Raw genomic sequence first — 17,965 nt, 5'->3', positions numbered from 1 at the left:
TTTTTACCTGTAATGACTGGTTCCTGCCAGAGGTGGCGAAAGAGTCCACTTGAATCCACGTGGAGAATTGATCTGAAATGAACCTCAAGACTGAAATTTATACAAATGACCCCTTGGGGCCCAATGTGGCGGTTTGTGTTGTAAAACCGCAAATATTTAAGCTTCCCTGTTCAGTTCCAAACGTCAAGGCAGAGAGGGAGGGGTTAAGTCCTCTGCTCTGCGAGAGGAACACAAAGAGCTGCCTGCGAGCCGCAGCAGCCTAGAACCGGTGTGGGGGAGGTGCGCGGAACAAAGCCGTGCCTGCTAACCTAAAGCGGGCGGGCGGGCGCTGGAGTGCCGAGGACTGCGGGGTTGCGGCGGGAGCCCGGCGGGCGGCGTCACCCGAGGCGGAGGGGGCGGAGTGGCTAAGGCGATCGCGTTCGGGGCCGCGTTCGCGTCCCGAGCCGCGCAGCTGCGGGCGGGGAAGTCGGCAGCCTGTGTGCCTGACCTGCTGCGGACACAGCGGGTCTAAAGAGCGAGTGCTGTGCCCCACGATGGGCGGCCAACTGCAGCGGTCGGATTAATAAATCACCAGTAATTGATATTTAAACAAGTTTAATAACAAAACCAGACTCACGAAACCAAGGTTCCAGCGGAGTAGCCAGCGGAAACAGGAGAGGAAGCGGAAGGGGCGCGCAGCCTCTGCCCGCACAATATATCAGTAAACATACGCCTGAGGGCAGCCCGCCCCCAAGGGGAGGGCTTATCCCTACACATACACAGTCATACATGCAAGCATGCACACAAACACAAGCATGCATGCGTGTGCGCGCGCACACACACACACACACACCCCTATCCCCTCACATACACATGAACTCTGTGTTTAAATTTGCTTCCCTTCATGCGGAGTGAGCAGTGACGGGTTGTAACTCAGTAACTGGTGGGGTGCCTGTCCAGTGTGCTTCATGAGGTCGTGGGTTTGACCCCTAGCACCACAAAGCAAAACATTCAAATTTACCTGTATTGGCTGGGCATAGTCTTAGGAAAATCACTCACTCAACCTCTCAGATTCCTTAGCTGCAAACCCCACAGCAGCAGGCGATTTTGAGAATTCAAAGGCCATGTACCTACACCTCTCCTACATGGAGACAGCCAACAAACACTACCCATAATTCCAGTCCACACAGATTCTTTAAAGGAGAGACCTCTGTGACCTTTCCTGCCAGAAACAAATTCTAGACCCCAAATGTTTAAAGCTTGTTCTGCACATCTCCCCCAGTCTCCAACAGTAAGGAGGGAGACACGATTTTGAGCCACGCCTAAAGAAATGTGGCCAGCTGCTGGTGTTGTCAAAGGTGAGTCAGGCCAGCCAAAAGATGGTTCTGTTCATTCCCTTTCTATTCTCTGTAAACTAATTACCCTGTTAGGTTTCTGGGCCTTGTGAGGGTGACAGATGGAAGTCAGAAGGGGCTAGAGACAAGAGTCAAGACACAGAGTGCCAAGGGGAAGCCCCGCAAGGCAGGTCATCAAAGCAAAGACGTGTGCATTTGTGTGATGGTCATACTCCTCTGCGGCTCCATAGTCCATGTAGTCCCTTGAAGAGACTGCCCTGCTGCTTGGTGAATGACCAATGTTTATTGGGTTAAGTTGTATTTGAGCTGGCCTCTGCTGCTCCCATTCAAGGGATTTAATGAGAATTATTTAATAGGTATTATTAGGATAATTAGACAATGATCACAGTTAGGCAATAATGTTGAGCTATCAAGGTTGTGAATAACCAAATTTAGAGGCAGGCCCGCAAACAAGGAGTGGGCTGCGACAGTGAGGCGAGGCCCCTCTGTAATGACTGGGACAGCCTGAAAGGCTCTTTTGTGCCTGGGAGTTCTTCATTAGGCCCATTGAATTAGAGGACTGTGCAGGGGTGTGGGGTGGAGGGTGCAGACCAAGGGCCCTGACGTCTGAGGGAAATGAGCTCTTCATTGTCCCGACAACAATTCTGGCTTTCTTTTAATTTTTTTTTTCCCAACAGTCAGAAATGAGTCCTCTCACACCCAAGCATGGGGTTCCCCCCTCCCCAATTTGTTCAGGAAAAGGAAACGAAGTGAAGCAGAGAGTTAACCATCAACCCTAAAGGACAAACCAAGGATGTCTGTGACACACAGGGTGTCTGTGCATGTGGTGGGTATCTTGGGCAAAGGCAGCAGAGAGCCCCTGTGGTCCCCCTGTATCTAAGTCACCAATAGAGCAAGATACTCAGTGACCTGGACCCCCTGAGTCCCACCTCCTGGCATGAACAGCCAGACCTCCCTCTGTCAGCTACTTGGGCTTGTCTAGATGAGACATCAGACAATGTTAGGGTTACATCCTCGTAAATGCCAGCTGGGATCACGGTATGCCCTGGCAAGAGACTACCACACAGATTATGGTCTGGTGGGTCTGAGCTTTCTTTCACATCTGGAGACAGAAGAAAGCAAATGCAAAAGGAGAAAAGCTTCAAATGATGCAAGGTTTGTTCTCAGGGAAGATGGACCAGCCAGGCCCTTCCCTCATAGGCTCACTCACTGCGGCTGGCTGCCTGGAAGCCCACTTTGGGCTTCTCTCCTGTGGTGGAGTCTCGCAGTTTCTCCTTCACAAGGATAGCAAAGACAATGCACATGCTGGAGGGCGCCAGCAGAGGGCAGCAGCACATACATGAAGAGTGGTTTAATGGCCTTTCAGCCCAGCCAGGGAAGAGATTGGCTGATATCCTGCGGTTTTCATCTTGCTGAGGAAACCAAGGAATGATAATTTCCTGTCTCATGTGACAGTGGGGGATCCTGGACCGAGCACAGGGATGAGCCAGGTGTTCTTGAATGAATCTTGACATCACCAGCGTTCTGCAGTTACTGCTCCGTCAAATTTTCACATCTGTAAAATGGATAAGCTGATAGGCCTTCCTCCAAGGGATGGTGGAGATAGATGACAAAGGAAATGATAGGTGTGTGTGTGTGTGTGTGAGAGAGAGAGAGAGAGAGAGAGAGAGAGAGAGAGAGGAGAGAGGTACTTCCTACACTAACCTGAAGACCAGAGTTCAACCCCCACACCTTTGGTAAATGACTAGGTACGGCAGCCCAATCCCAGTGCTGGGGAGGTGGAGGCGAGAGGATCCTAGGGCTTGATGCCCAGTCTTATCAGTGAGCCTCAAGTCCCAGTGAAAAAAAAGAGGGAAAGTGGTTGAGGAAGATGCTTATGCCAACCTCTGACCTTCACAAATGCACACGCACACTCTTACAGAATAACTGAAACCATTTTAGTGAAGCACTTGATAAACGGGCCTGTCACATCTTAGACCGTCAAAGAGATGGATTCTCTTTCCTTTTGAGTCCCCTCCTTCTACAGCCCAGTGACTGGGCCAATCTTCCCTTCGTGCAGGGCATGTGTTTACCCATTTCGTTCCTATTCACTTAGAACTCTCTTCTCCAGACAGAATCGAAGCTGTTTTCTACAGATGTGTATAGTCCATGAGTTTCACATGCTTGCCCATATAAGAATCTTGGAGGAAGCCCGACTTAGTGACTCCTGCCTGTAATCCTCTCAGGTGGCTGAGGCAAGAGGATGAGAAGCTCAAGGCCAACCTGGGCTACGTGGCGGCGAGCCTGTCTCACAAAGAAGGAGGAGGAAGAGAAGAAGGAAAGAGAGGAGGAAAATAATGTCAATGTAGACTTTGAAATTTGTATTACACTGATGTATAAATATGTGTGTGCATGGGCACATATGGCATAGCACACAGAGGGCAACTCGCAGGAACTATTTCTCTCCTCTGCCATATGGATTTTTAGAGTCAAACTCAGGCTGTCAGGCTTGGGGCAAGTGCCATCTTACCAACTGGCCAGTTGTATTTTTGTTTTTTTTTCTTTTTTTAAAGGTGTGTGTGCGCGCGCGCGCACCCACAGAGGCCGAAAGGGGACATTAGAGTCCCTGGAGCTGATGTTCCTGGCAGCTGTGAGTTGCTGGGTACCACAAGTGCTCTTACCCACTGCGTCAAGCCTGCAGTCCCCGGTGTAGATTCTAATTGTCACTCTCAGCACCACAGCAACTAAGTGAAGACAGTTCAACAGAGAGGCAGTTCAACATGGAGGGTGCCCGTCTGACAGCTGAGCATCATTAGGGGATGAGCTCTGGGGTGCGGATGGCCTTAGCATGCTCTCTCTAATGCTTTCTTCTCTGAATGGCTAAGCAGTGAGTCCGAGGTTAGCCCTTGCCAGCTGGTCCATGTGGCTGGTTTCTATGCTTCCACACAGCAGCAGAACAGGGGAGGAATGCAGACGGACCACAAAAGTGGAGTCAAAGGTGATGTCAACCCTGTATTTAAATATGATATTGTCAGAAAAGAACCGGACCCAGGGAGGGTCTCCAGGAGGCGCTCTGACCTGAAGTGACTGAAGCAAGCAGTTTGACTGGCTTTCCCCAGATCTGCAGACGCCATTGCTGAGGTTCAGTGTTTCCAAGGGTGGGGGGAGGCTTGAGATTCACTGAACAGCAAACAACAGGAGCAGCAGCGTGGTAGCACAGGAAGTCTGTCCCCAGGTCCCAGGGTGTGACACGGTAGGTTCTGATTAGTGGATCGTGCAGTGTGGGGTTCTGAGCACAGTCCCCTTCTAGTGGAGTCACAGGAGAGGCCCAGGCATAAGATGCATGCATAGGCCTGCATGCAGCACACTTGGCAAAGACACACCCAGGTATGTTCACAGTCCACAGAAGATGGCATCGCTCACAGATATTGAGAACCACCTGTTACATGCCTGTTTCTGTTCCCAGCTTCACTGTGTGTGTCCAACTATGGCCCACAGGCCACATGAGCCCAAGACAGCTAGGAGCACAGCCCAGCACAAATCATACACTTGCTTAAAAGGCCATGAGGTTGCTTGGTCAGTCGGTTTGTAACTCACATGTGCTGTTCTCCTCCAGTGTGAGCTTTGTAAAGAGAGCATCTGTCACAATGTCAAAAGATTGGTCACTGATCTCTGCAGGCTGTATTGATAGACTAGAGGGCAACCCTCCTAAATTGATTGTTTAAAATAAAACAAGTGCTGGGCAGTGGTGGCTCATGCCTTTAATCCCAGCACTCAGAAGATAGTGGCAGGTGTATCTCTGTGAGTTCGAGGCCAGCCTGGTCTACAGAGTGAGTTCCAGGACAGCCAGGGTTACACAAAGAAACCATGTTTAGAAAAGAAAGAGAGAAAGAAAGAGAGAGAGAAAGAGAGAAAGAAAGAAAGAAAGAAAGAAAGAAAGAAAGAAAGAAAGGAAGGAAGGAAGGAAGGAAGGAAGGAAGGAAGGAAGGAAGAAAGAAAGAAGGAAAGAAGAGAAAAGGAAAAAGAAATCAAGTAAGTACAGAAAAATGATCAGGGCAGATGAAGATAGGACCGATTCAAAAGATAAAATAACCCAATGAATATGAATCCAATTGATTGAAAATCAGACAATGGCCAGGTGTGGTGGCACACGCCTTTAATTCCAGCACTCAAGAGTCAGAGGCAGGCAAATCTTTGTGAGTTCAAGGATAGCCTGGTCTACAAAGTGAGTTCCAGGATACTCAAAGATACACAAAGAAACCCTGTCTCAACAAAAAAAAAATAATAATAATAATAATAATAATAATAATAATAATAATAAGAAGAAGAAGAAGAAGAAGACAAAGACGAAAGAAAGGAAGAAAAAGAAAAATCAATGAAGTGTGATTTTATAACCACCAAACTAAAAATTTAGGAAAACCTTTATAATGTTTTCATAAAAGGAGCAAAAGTGATCTGAAAAACCTTAATACTCATGACCCAGTGAGATATTTTTGTTAAGTTTTGCTCTGACAACCCAAATTTTGTTCCCAGGACACACATGATGAACTCAGAGAACTGACATCCACAAATGGTCTTCTGGCCTTGAGAAGTGTGCATACACACACACACACACACACACACACACACGTAATAACAAGTCAATAACTACTTAGGATTTAAAAAAAAAAACTGTCAGCAATAAACTTTATTCCCCAAACCCTAGAGCACCCACCTCTGGGTCATCATTGTCGTGAGTAGGGAACTGTAGGAGACAGTTAACTCTAAGCTCTGGGACCTGACGCTGATAGGGACTTCAGTGATGCCAGCCAGTGTGAACTGAGTCACGGGCTGATGAGAAGTCAGAGGACATGGACTGGCATGTAGCATAATTGGTAAGGCACTTGCCTAGCATCTATGAGGCCCTGAGTTCGATGCCCAGCACCCACAATTAAAAAAAATAGAGAACAGAAGGAAGGACCACAGTCTTGAGGAAATGTCCCACAGATGCGCGGAGAGTTCCGACACAGCCACTCTATGCCAGCAGCATCAGCGAGGGTGTCCTGTGTGTTACCAAAATAGCAGTGAGGATGCCCCACAGATTCTAAGGAGCCAGAAACATTGTATCTAAAGAATTAGTTCTGAGCCCGACAGTAAACAAGACTGGACTTGGAAAAACAACACACCAATACACAATCAGAAAAGGTAGGCACCTGGAAAGGGAAATGCTCCCAAAACCAGCACGGCAGTTTGCACATTCCTTCTGCTATTTTCCATCCAGAAAACAAAGTACTGACCGCTGTGTGCCAGTCACCCCAGGCAGGCGAGGACGAGGGTGCACCAGGCTTGGTCACTTGACCTTGATGTGGAGAGTCATAGAATTTCAGTCAAGACTGGCATAGGTTGCTCTGTGCTTTTGAGAGCAAACTTGGGCAAAGTTGGATTATTGTAAATGATGATTAACAAAGAGTTGATTTGTGTCACGCTTTAGTTGTTTTTGTTGTTGATTGCTTGGTTAGTTTTTGAGACAGAAAAAAAAAATCTTTATGTACCACAGACTGGCCTTGATCTCCTGATCCTCTTGCTCCCACCTTCCGAGTGCTGGGGTGCCATCCAGACACTGTGTGTTGATTTTACCATGGCAAGTGGAACCCTTCCATTGTGTCTAAGAACCATGCTAAGAGTTCAGGAGCAAAGAACCTTGACAGTTGACCCAAGTAGAGGATAGGAGGAAGGATTAGATAGTTAAACTGTCTGGGTGATGGTCAGAAGTCACCTTGCCTTGGCCACACCCCTCTAGCTGAAGCCTGGCTCTAGGTGAGGAGTCACAGCCCTGTGCAGGAACAGCAGCAGCTGCTGGAACAATGAGAGAAAGTTAAGAGCCTGGGTAGGCACACCACACTCACATCTTTGTGGATGATCCGCTCATGGTGGGTATGTCCATTGTAGGGGCAGGGTATTAGTAAGGTGGTGGTGGTCGTTTCAAGTTGTTAGAACACAAAGGGTCTTTTGGTTTTGGTTTGGGCTGCCTAGCTTAGTTTTAAAGATGAATGGAAGCTAACCCGTCTGAAGGAAGGCATGAGAAGAATGGCTGAGGAATACGGCAAGGGGCCAGTTCCCGAAGGGTTACTGTGCATGGAGCACTGGGCTGCACGTTTTCCGTGTATCATTTCATTTAACATCCCCAACCAACACTGTCTGCAGTGTCCTTGTGGAAGATGGGGAAGACTAAGTCAGAGAGAGAGTAGGTGACTTGACTATCACAGGCCTGATTGACCCAGAATCCTACTCTGTCCATTCTACTATACCTACAGTGAGAGGCAGTGCTTTCTAAACTGCACAAGCTCCACGAGGGCAGAACGGGATGGGGACAGACAAACTACAGACAAATACTTCAGCGCACTGTTGTAAGAAAGCAAGATCCCCAGTATTTGATACTTTGGGAGGGCAGGTCCCCTGGTATCTTCCTTACTGTTTTGTTGCTATGATAAAGTATCTTGACAAAATACACTTAAGGGTTTGTATTTTCAGAGGGATTATATTTTCAGAGTGGCGGGGAAAGCCTGACGGTGGCAAGGAAGCGCTGGCAGGGCAAGGAAGGCATGGTGGCAGGAGCAAGCCTGTCTGGTCACAGTGCCTCTGCATTCGGGAAGCAGAGTGAAGGAAAGTGGAGCCTTGCTAGAAAGCCTCAAGGCCTGCCCCAGTGATCCACTTCCTCCAGTGAGGCTTGACTTGAAGGTTCCACAACTTCTCAAAACAGCTAGGAACCCCGTGTTCAACTATGTGAGCCTGTGAGGGATATTTATGTTCAAACTATAACATCTGTAAACCTTTACAAGAAGCTGTATCTACAGATCCCCCAAAGAGTCTACTAAAGAACAAAAGGCATATATAAGACACACACACACACACACACACACACACACACACACACACACACATATATATATATATATATATATATATATATATATCAAACTGAACCAAAGCCAATAAAATCACCAATTAGTCTACTGGTAAGGGAACATTAAGTGTTTAAGTGTCTCGGTACATCTTGTGATTGCTCCAGTGTGCTGGGGATGTCACTGTGACACATAGGCAAGTCCATGATGAGCAAGATTTTCAGAAGGACACATAAGATGGAAGCAAGGACATATCATCCAGGATGCAAATCTAGCTAGACCCTGCAGATCCGTATAGCGGAGCGACTGAATTTGAAAAACAAAAGCAAAAGCTTCTCTACAGACAGCAAAATAGCGCTTTAAAGCTGTTTCTTTTGGACTGGGGACAAGGACGGGGAAGCCCAGAGCTGGTGGCAGATGGTGTCGTGTTAGACGGTAAGGAGAGACGGCATTTCCAGCTCACAGCTTTTCTGTTTTCTCTATCGTGGAAAACGGTTCTTAATATAGAAACATTAAACAAACATCTAGAAGAAACTGACTCTGGATGGATGATAAAATGGAAGAGCTTTGAAAATAGTCTTTTTTAAAAAAAAGAATGTACTACTTTTAAATTGTGTGTGTACATATGTGTGTCTGTGTTGTGTGTAGAATTGTGGTGTGTGTGGTGTATGTGTGTCTGTGTCTATGTTGTGTACTTTTATGTGTCTATGTATGTGTAGTGTGTGTTGTGTGTGTTTATGTGTCTGTGTATGTGTAGTGTGTGTTGTGTATGTCTATGTGTCTGTATGTGTAGTGTGTGTTGTGTATGTCTATGTGTCTGTATGTGTAGTGTGTGTTGTGTGTGTCTATGTGTATGTGTTGTGTGTGTCTATGTGTTTGTATATGTAGTGTGTGTTGTGTGTGTCTGTGGGGAGGGTACTCCACAGAAGAAGGGTTACTAGTACATACTGCTCGCAGAAAACAGGAGTTCAGTTCTCAGCACCCACCTCAGGCGGTTCACAACTGTTTATAGCTCCAACTGCAGGGCATCCAGACTCCTGTTCTTGACGCCAGCGGCGCCCACACTCACATGTACTCACCCACTTAGAGACATTTTAAAAAAAATGTGTCAGTTGGGTAAAATAGTCAAGAGATTTCCCTGAAACAGGAAAAAAAACACAAGCTGGTATTTAATTCATTTTAGTTAATTGGTTAATTGTTAGTTTTTTGAGACAGGGTCTTGCTCCATAGTCCAGACTGGCCTGGAACTTACTATGTATCCCAGGTTGGCTTTGAACTCATGGCAGTCTTCCTGCCTCAGCCTCTGGGGTATCAGGTGTGCCCCCCCCACACTCAGCTTAACAAGATGGTGTTTAATGAGATCTATGCAGAGTCTTGAACTGGCTTAATGGCAAAGGGCTTACTACCTAAACAAAGCATGGAGCACCGTTGCACCCTCGCTGTGGCAGAAAGTCAGAGGTCTTCTGTGAGCCAAGATGGAGTTAATGACATCTGTAAACCCAGATCACAGGAAACAGGTGCGAGAGTCCCCCCACCTTCTCTGTATTTCCAGAGGGTTTCTCTGTTGTGATTTGAGTCATTCTGCTCACAAAGATTCTCAGACACTACTGTTCAATAGATCCACTGAACTCTCTCCAGATTTCTGGAGATGTGTAACACAGACATCACTCTAGTCCTGACTTTGTATAAACCAAATGAACAAAACGCTTTTTGACATCTCGAATTAGAGGTTGGAGAAGGGGCTCGGTGGTTAAGAGTAGTGACTGCTCTTCCAGAGGACCCAGGTTTGAGCCCCAGCACCCCATGACACTCACCACTGCCTGTAATACCAGTTCCCGGGGAAACTGTTGCCCTCTTCTGACTTCCGAGGGCACCAGGCATGCACATGCCGCACAGTTAAGCCTCTGTTTAATAAAGGGACGTATCTATGCTATAAGAATATAGGAATACAAATTTGTCTCCCGTGAGACTCAATTCTAACTGTAGTTTTTTATATTATTATTATTGTTTGGCTTTTCCTCAGGGGGGAAGAAAATCAAAATGCCAGTCGCCTGTCTGTGTGATCCATTGTGGTGTGAGTAACCCTGGCTTGGGCAGGGACAGCTCACCACCTGGGTACTCTGTGTGGGTCTGATTTCCAGGGGGGTGATGGGGTGAGGAAAGGCAGGCAGCTAGGACTTCGCTGATGCAGAAAGGTCCGTTAATTTTCTGAACACAAAAGTAGGCAGAGATGAGTCCTTTGTGGCAGGAGTAGTAGGACATCAGTCATCACAGGCATGTGACCTTGGAACTGAAGTAGCCAGGTCCTCCGTGCCCAGGAGGACGCCCCCTGAGCAGGCAGGCACAGGTGGGTTTCATTTGTGCTGCTCATGACCTTGAGGCCTCCACAGGGTGCCGGGAGCTGCTTCCTGCCGGGCCCTGCTTGCCACAAACATGGCCCGCTAAAGTGGCTCGGAAGCAGTTTGATCATGGGACGAGAAATGCCAATCTAACCCATTTGCCGTTGATTTCTTAAGCAGATTCAGGGACACAGGACGAAGCCCAGCTTTTGCAGGAATGGTTTAAGCTGGTTCTGGAGAAGAATAAATTAATGCGCTATGAGTCGGAGCTACTGATCATGTAAGTAAGACAACACGGATCACAGTGAGTGCTAACAGCCGGGTAGCTGGGCGCGGGTGGCTCACCGTCCTTGGCTGGAGTCCCGGGGTTTTTCTTCTTCGTGCATACGGAACAGTGATTGAGGCAAATTGGTATTTTGTGTCTCGCATATCATGCTGGCATTAGTGGAAAGAGTCTTTAGTGTCCTCTCTCTCTTCCGAGTTCAGTGGCTAAAACAGATTTCAGTAGCAGGTCAGGAGCAAGACGGCAGCTGGACCGTTCCTGGCCCCCAGTAACACGCCATCAGTGGGGATGCTGTCCTTGGCCTATGTGTGAGCCATGGGAAATCTGCCTGACCACTTCCTGGTGGCTTTAACAAAAGAAGGGCTGAACACTGGCTGTCTGGGATCTGTCTTCTCGGAGAAAGGGCTGGTAACCTGGTCAGATGGTCAGAATGAAGACTTATGGTTCACCACCCGATCCTGAAACAAAGGATGCTGCCAGCAGTCTGGAGAGAGAAAATGGCCTTGAGAATAAACCACTGAGTTCCAGAGTTAGTGTTGGGAGTTTTCGTTTATGTTGTTGGTTTCGTTTTCACTTCAACCCTGAGTGGTCATCTGGGGAGCTTTGAGAGGGGGGTCCACTCTTTCCTGCCAGGTTCTGAACCAGGTGAGAGATAGGTAAACCCTCCAAATATTACCTTTATTATTAGTAGTGACTAATGACAGAGGCTGAGAACCCAGGCTGGCTCACTAACTAATTTCTTAGGGTTCTCACAGCAGCAGGAACATTCCCCTTAGTCTGGAAGCCGGAAGTCCACGTGAAGGGGCCGAGGGAGCCGCTTTCTCCCAGATCCTCCCACCGGGACTCCTTCCTTGCCTCTTCCACTTCTTATGGCTCTAGGCATTCCTTGGGGGTGGCCTTGTCGCACAGCCTTCTCTGTGTGTCTGTGTCTTCTTGTCTGTCTCTTCGAAAGTCTTCTCACTGGGCTGAGGGCTCACTGATATAATCTGGATGTGGCCATCTCAAGGTCCCTAACCAAGTCTGAAAGACCCCTATTCACTATTCCCAGGGCTTAGGATGTGAACATGTCTTTCTTATTCAGCCTTCTACACTAGCCAAATCTCAGAAATGGATATAGCTACCTCATGAAGAAAGGAAGGGGACCTACTTGATCCTTAGGGAAAAGGTTCTATCCTAGACCCTTGGGTCTCAAGGGCGATGAGGGGGTGATCCCCAGAGACTATTTAGCAAAGGCCAGGGAGTGTGCTTGGTTGTCACACTTGGGGCTGTGACCAAAGGCTACTGAATACAGGCCAAGGATGCTGCTAAGCTTTCTTCCTGTAGTTCACAGGGCAGCTCCTCCTGCCCCCTACATGGAGTCAGCAGCCTAAGCGGGCAGTGAAATCTTACCAAAGCATGTAGCAAAGCCTAGGAAGCCTGAGAACACATGCTTGCCAGAGATAGACCGAGCCTGGGAGAGAAATGAGGTGAACATGCCCTATCTATCTCTCTAAAATCTACCTGAGAGTGGGGATAGGAGGGGCTGGAGGAGGGGGCCAGGAGTTACAGTCACTACTCACCAACCCTCGGAAGGGAGTGCCAGGCACAGGGAAGAGGGAGCCCCTCTCTAGCAATCATGTATCTGTCCGTATCTGCCTCATATGCAGCCATACTGTCTGCATTGGAGTTAGGTCTGACTTGTAGTCCTTCCAACAGAAATTTAACAAGAACATCTTCTCTGTGCTGGGAACTCAGCTGGTTTTTATAAAAACAGGCCGTAGCCAGGCACGGTGGTGCAAGCCTAGACCCTCAGCCCTTTGGAGGTTAGGGACGGGCAGGGCAGAGAAGTGAACGCATGACAAGAAGAGTTCTGTGAAGGATACAAGAGTCTGTTTGGGGAGGAGGGAGCCGAGCTATCAGCTTCACCAGAGAGAGGACTTTCTCCTCTGTAAGAGGTCAAAGAGGACAACCGGGGTGTGTGCACTGGACAGAGGCACGTTTGAAGGGTAGGGCTTGGTTGGAGGAAGACCTGTGTGAGCAAGGAAAGATGTCTTAGATTGGCGTGTCAGGTCAGACCCCTCAGGAAGCAAAGTTAAGGCAGAATGAGTGATATGTGAGATTCCTTGAGGAGGACTCCTGTGAAGGATAAAGAGAAAGAAGACAGGACAGTGGGAGAGTCTTGGGCCCCACTGCAGTTCTGATTCCTAGTAAAAAACAGAGGGAGGGAGGGAAGAAAGAAGGAAGGGCAGGAGGAGTTCTGCTTGTGAATAGCTCTGAGACCCAGCCAAGGCAGAGGAGCATCAGAATAGAGAGCCCATCAGAGAGCTCCATGTTTGGAAGGACTTGCCAGTTCTCACACCGCTGTGATGCTTAGCCTTTGGCTGGGAGTCACCCAGGAATTACAGGACTTCAGTGAGACATTGAAGCTGATTCTATAGCAGCCTCTTTGTTGCTAAGCTTCTCCCAGAGAGTTTCCTCTGAGAGCTGAGCTACCACCACCTCCGAGCTCCTGCAGAGGACCCAGGTGTCAGTAATAAGACAGGACTTAAGCTGAAGCAGCTTTAGAAGGAAAAGTAGTAGCAGGTCTGGGGATGTAGCTCATCTGATAGGATGCTTGTCTAGCATTCGGAAAGTCCTGGGTTCAAATCCCAGCACCACCAGTTTAATGGCACACATCTGTAATACCAACATTGTATTAGAGGTAGTAGAGGTATCGGGGTAGAGGGGATGGCAGGAGGTGCAGAAGTTCAAGGTGACATAGCAAGTCTGAGGTCAGCCTGCACTACAGGAAACCCCATCTCAAAAACAAAGGAGCAAAATAAATATGAAAACTAATAGCAACAACACTGTCACAGGTACACATACAACCACAGGTCAGGTCTGGAAGGGCAAGTCCCAAGAGGAGGAATGAAGGGACCCATTCCCAACCGTCAGTCTCTTTGTGGCCTGGGGAACAGTGGCCCTAAGCCCCTCTCCTGTCTCACCCTCCAGGTCTGTGAGGGTGCATTGCTGTGGACCCTTCAACCCCATGGGGGCCATTCAGCGCTTCTCCCCTTTACAGTCTTTTCTTAAGGATCATGTGACTCTAAGTACCACCTCTTGACATCACCACATCTGTCTAGGTCCTCATTCCTATGCTGAGCTCTGGAGTGGCATGGGCCAGCATCTGGGGAGCTACAAGGGAGAAATGCCTGAGACATCCCCAGGCTCTGACAAGTCAAGTCCCTAGCTGGCTGTCAAAGAGGACTCAGCTCTGCTCCCTGCTCTGCTGGTCTCCCAGAGCAAACCCCAAGGAACAGTTTGGTGGCCTTCAACATCACCCCCTCCAGCTGTCTCATATTCTCTCAGATCCAGTGATCTCAGTCGTCTTTCTAGGCACCTCTAGTGGCCCCAGCAGTAGCAACACCTGTTTAGAGACATTAGAATAGTCCAGTTTTAATGGGAAAAAGCCTGTGCTGGCCACTGTTTGTGGCTACCTCCATTGATGTTTCCACAAACTCCCGATTAATGGCAGGGACATTTTCTTGTCCTCAGGGCCCAGGAGCTAGAACTAGAAGATCACCAAAGGAGACTGGAGCAGAAGCTACGACAGAAGATGCTCAAGGATGGTGAGTGTGGCACAGGTGTGGGGCCCCTGCTGAAGACACGCCCACCCAGGACCTTTGAGCAAAGCACCCTATAGATAGGAGTGGAGAGCCCGTAGTCTGAGAGCCAGAGCACAAAGCCGGCCTGTTCCTTGACCACCTCTGAAGCCCAGCAGGTCTCCGGCTGGTGTCATTCACTTGTGAGAGCCACATTTCCATCATCCCGCGTGTTGATAAAAATAAAGCAACTTATTTTAATTTTTAAATGTATGCTTGTTAAGGGGGAGTCTTGTGTAGCCCAAGCTGACCTTGAACACCCAGGCTTCCTTCCCCTGTATATTCGTTACTTTTCTCATGGCTATAACTAAACACCTGAAGAGGTTTGTTTTGTCTCACAATTTGAGGGGGCACTGTCCACCATGCCTGGAAGGCATGACCACTGGTGTGTCTGTGGTGGGAGGAGCATGCAGCACCTGTTGGTTCTTAGCTAAGCAGGAAGCAGAGATAGGATAGAAAGCAGAGCAAGACTATAACCTCCCCCTCCCCACAATGACCCAGTTCCTCCAGTGAGGTCCCACCCCCCAAAAGATCAGAAAACCTTCCAAAGCAATGCCACCAGGTAGGAACCAAGTGTTGAAACACATGAGCCGGTGGGGGAGATTTTCCTACTAAAACCATACTGCTCAGACTCTCACCTGCTGGGGTTCCCGCATGTACCACCATGCCCGGCAGGAACCATGGTATACATGTATTTGCTTAGGCTTGGCAGATGACAAAGACCAGCCTCTCCTCACTGGGAGTTTGTGATCTCAGTGGGAGAGTGGTAGCCAGAACCGTCATTACAGTACATGAGGACCCTAGAAGTCGTGGGGGGGGGGGGGACAGAGAAGCCAGTCCCGGAAATAAGAATATTCTCTGCTGGCCTTGGCTGGGACTGTGACAGGGCATTGTGCAGGGCGTTGTGCATGAGACAATTGTCCCGCCAGTACTTAGGAATTCATTGACTCCAGCCTTAAGAGCATCTTTCTGAGGTGTGCCTGTGGGTTTGTGGGCCTGCTCTATGATGACTTCCTTACACTGACATCTTACAGGTCTAGATCTCACAGAACTCACATTGTCCCAGCCTTTCTGAGTTGCCTGGTACTGGGAAAGCACACCACATATTAGCCACCATCAGTTTTGGTTAAGTATTTTATCCATGTCTTAAGATTTGAAAAACTGAGTCACAGTGAACAGAAATAATCCCTTAAGGTGAGAGCAGCGGGGCTCCAATTCAGCAGGAGACCACAAACTCATCTCCCACCCGTGGAAGTGATTTACAGGTCCGTCCCCCCCCCCCCCCCCCCCATTCAAGTTCTCCCTCTGTAACTGAAGCTGGCCTTAAATTGCAGCCTTCCTCAGCCTCCCAAGTACTGGGACTACAGGCAAGCACCAACATACCCAGCTCAGACTGTTATTTCTTTTTTAAACTATGTTTTTATTTATCTATGTGTGGGGGTGGGGGACACACATGCTCCCCCCCCCCAGCACACATGTGGAGGTCAGAGGACAGTTTGTGGAAGCTGGTTCTCTCCTTCCACTGTATGGGTCCTAGGAATTGAGTTCAGGTCGTTAGACTTGATAGCAAGCACCTTTATCTGCTGAGCCATTTCTGTTTCTAAGAAGCCCTATAGGGTGGCACTATATAGCACTATTAAGAAAGGTGTACAAGGAAGTCAAAATGGTGCATGCCTGTAATCCCAGCAGCAAAGAACAAGAGGGACCTTAACTAGAACAATGTGGAACCCAAGAACCAACTCCTGAAAGTTGTCCTTAGACCTCCGCACACATGCCATAGTGGTGCCTGCCTCTAATCCCTGTACTTTGGAGGAAGAGGCAGGAGAATCAGGAGTTCAAGACCAGTCTCAGCTATATAAAAGTTTGAGACCCACCAGGGATAGAGGAGATGGCACACACACACATACACACACACAGTTTAAAACAAAAGGTACAATTTATTATTATATACAAATGGCAGAAGAGTTGTTCTCATTGACATAGGAGCCCCTGATGTGGCTCAGCTATGCTTAGGAAAGCAGCCTTCTCCTGTTTGGTGTCTTCCTTAGAGGGGAAGGAGGGTTAAGGCTTGACAGGGTGTGGCTGCATTAAGTTCTCTTTTTCTCAGGTGCCCCTACACACTCATATACACAAACATGCACATGCAAACATATGCATGAACACACATGCACAAACACACACATGCACACTATGCACACACAGGCACATGCACATGAACACACACACATGCACACATGTGAAATTTAAGCTGACTACGGCACAAAGTGCCCACTTTTCTCCTCTGTGGCTTTAAGGGCAGCTCCTTGGTGTTAAATTCACTTCCTTGTATAGGATATAACAAGCCCAGAACAATTGTGAACTCCCACGCTAAGAATTCTTCTCTCCCCCCCACCCCCCCCACCCCGCCGTCTTACCCGAGGGCTGATTTTTTTTTCTTCTGCTTTTCTTTAGAGGGCCAGAAAGATGAGAATGATCAAAAGGAGGAGCAAGAAATATTCAAGCAGATGATTCAGGTGATTGAGCAAAGAAACAAGCTTGTGGATTCTCTGGAGGAACAGCGTGTCAAGGAAAGAACCCAAGACCAACATTTTGAAAACTTCGTTCTTTCCAGAGGCTGTCAACTCAGCAGGACTTAGGTGCTCCTCCCCCACTGAAGCCAGAGAACCAAGAGCGCCACCCTTTCTCACCCAGGCACTTAATTTAGAAAGGAAGAAAGGAAATTAAACGCCTCTCATATGAGTTCTGTGTGGTAGTTCATATCTGTAATCTCTGCTGAAAAAAGCTAAGGCAGGAGGTTTGCTGTGAGTTCCAGGCTAGCCTGCGTTATACAGGGAGATCCTGTCTCAAAAAACAAGTATCTTTTTATAGGTCTTATAGCTGTTTTGGCTTCCCAAGGTTTTTTCCAAGTCTTTAATGACCAAGTGACAAAGGCCCTTGAGCTCGGCAGTGCACATGAGCCAGTCCTGAGAGTGGAGGTGATCTTGGCAGCCAGCCAGCATTGTTTGCTCCCTGGAAAGTCACACAGGCTTGACCTCCCCACTGCCTTTGTCATTTTCCTTTATAATTCATTGAGTTACATGTTTTAAGACTTTTAAGAAATGCCTTTTCATTAATACGCCCATATTTGTCTTTTTTGCACGGCTGACCAGTTTCCAAATGTCAGGACACAGCAGCGGCAGTTTAAAGATTAGCGTAATATTTAAATTGTGTTTCCAGAGAAAGCAGAGAAACCCAGAGATTACTGATTAAATAAAGCCAATAACTCATATAGCAGGTGTTAATTCAATCCAGGGTGAATTTAATTTACCAGGTATATTTATAAGCCTTAATATAATATACATAAGCAATGAGAGTTGAACAAAACATTTGAGCCTTAATTTAATTTTTTTTGACAATGGAAAAAGGAAATAAAATTTTAAGTCCATGTCAGCAAGATCCTTGTTTTCACCAAATCCACTACCATAAGAAGCCTGTTGCTCCCACAATGCTCTGCTTCTAGCCCTGGATCATCATAAGTGCTTCTAGGAAA

General features: G+C 47.8%; 1 protein-coding gene across 4 annotated transcripts in view; it reads left to right on the top strand.

Moving 5' to 3' along the window:
- Mical2 (microtubule associated monooxygenase, calponin and LIM domain containing 2) overlaps window positions 1-17,757 on the top strand; it is a 205,425-nt gene extending 187,668 nt beyond the window's left edge. The window contains exons 38-40 of one of the 4 annotated variants that reach the window (XM_050125902.1): window positions 10,714-10,813; window positions 14,330-14,403; window positions 16,888-17,757. In XM_050125902.1, the coding sequence (XP_049981859.1) occupies window positions 10,714-10,813; window positions 14,330-14,403; window positions 16,888-17,072 (359 nt within the window). In that variant the 3' untranslated portion in view covers window positions 17,073-17,757. Of the gene's footprint in view, window positions 1-10,710; window positions 10,814-14,329; window positions 14,404-16,887 lie in introns of all 4 variants that reach the window. The other 3 variants (XM_050125898.1, XM_050125900.1, XM_050125899.1) reach the window with 3 other exon arrangements.
- The last annotated feature ends 208 nt before the right edge of the window (window positions 17,758-17,965 follow it).

This window comes from Alexandromys fortis, unplaced genomic scaffold (genome assembly GCF_014885135.2).
Source record: "Alexandromys fortis isolate MF-2015 unplaced genomic scaffold, M_Fortis_MF-2015_v1.1 scaffold_250, whole genome shotgun sequence".
Taxonomy (NCBI): Eukaryota; Metazoa; Chordata; class Mammalia; order Rodentia; family Cricetidae; genus Alexandromys; species Alexandromys fortis.
Note: the sequence above shows the minus strand (reverse complement) of the source record. Positions and strands in the feature narration are given on the sequence as shown.